This window comes from Teleopsis dalmanni, chromosome 1 (assembly GCF_002237135.1).
Source record: "Teleopsis dalmanni isolate 2A chromosome 1, ASM223713v2, whole genome shotgun sequence".
In the NCBI taxonomy this organism is placed as follows: domain Eukaryota; kingdom Metazoa; phylum Arthropoda; class Insecta; order Diptera; family Diopsidae; genus Teleopsis; species Teleopsis dalmanni.
In genome coordinates, this window is record NC_051846.1 from 36,885,398 (window position 1) to 36,886,270 (window position 873).

Consider the following 873-nt stretch of genomic DNA (forward strand, 5'->3'; position numbering starts at 1 on the left):
GTTCAGTATTTATTTAAATTTTCATTTAGCACTACTAATTAAAACAATGTCTAAAATCAATTATTTTCGAAATTGACAGAGCATGTACTATTATTACCGTTATAGTTACTTGAAACGTCAACATAATGCATCCAAGTAACCAACACCCGCGAAACAAACGCAGCTACACAAAAAATCACACAAAATTTAATTGAATTCCCAAATGAATAGTCCCTCTCATCTTTATGAACTTTCTCAACACTGTCTTTTATTGATCCCTGTTTCTTCTGCTCTTGTTTAACTGATTGAAAAAACTGTTCCACACCATTTCCGTCTATGGGCTGGTTTAGATCTACCTGGAACTTATTGGACGCCTCCTTATTTTCGTATTCCTGTTCACTTAAAGAATCTATGAAGTCCTCTTCAGATTGATCTGTAAGTGACTTCAGTTCCGTTTTACACTGACCTAGCGGTTTGGCCTCCATACTACCCACATTTTCTTGACCCTGTTCTGGAGACTGAACGACGCTTGAAGACGGCAAAATTTGTTCTTCAGAAAGCATTGTTTCAACTAAAAATAAATAGATTTATATCCCTCGTAGTTATTGACCTTCACGCGAAAACTTACTTACTTTTTAGACATGCCTCTAATGGTATCAAAAAAAATTTGATTTGGAATTTGAAGTTGATAGAACTCAAACAGTTTTTATAATAAATATTAAATAATTTTTTTTAAGATATAAGAATTTAAAAATTTTTTATGTTGCTTTGTTTAGATCTGATTGAGGTAGACAACTATTTATATCAAATTTGGATTTTGTGAAATAAAATTTAATAGTATCTAGTTTCGAACATAAGATCTTGCAGATTGTGTATAATTTTTCAATTTTGATG

At 31.5% G+C, this 873-nt stretch overlaps 1 protein-coding gene across 1 annotated transcript; it reads right to left on the bottom strand.

The window, feature by feature from the left end:
- On the bottom strand, positions 1–662 carry LOC119672494. Its single transcript, XM_038083552.1, has 2 exons — positions 612–662; positions 1–550 (listed from the first exon to the last, which is right to left on the bottom strand). The coding sequence occupies exon 2, from the start codon at positions 540–542 to the stop codon at positions 57–59; it is 486 nt and encodes a 161-aa protein (XP_037939480.1). The 5' UTR covers positions 543–550; positions 612–662; the 3' UTR covers positions 1–56.
- Between the last annotated feature and the right edge of the window lie 211 nt (positions 663–873).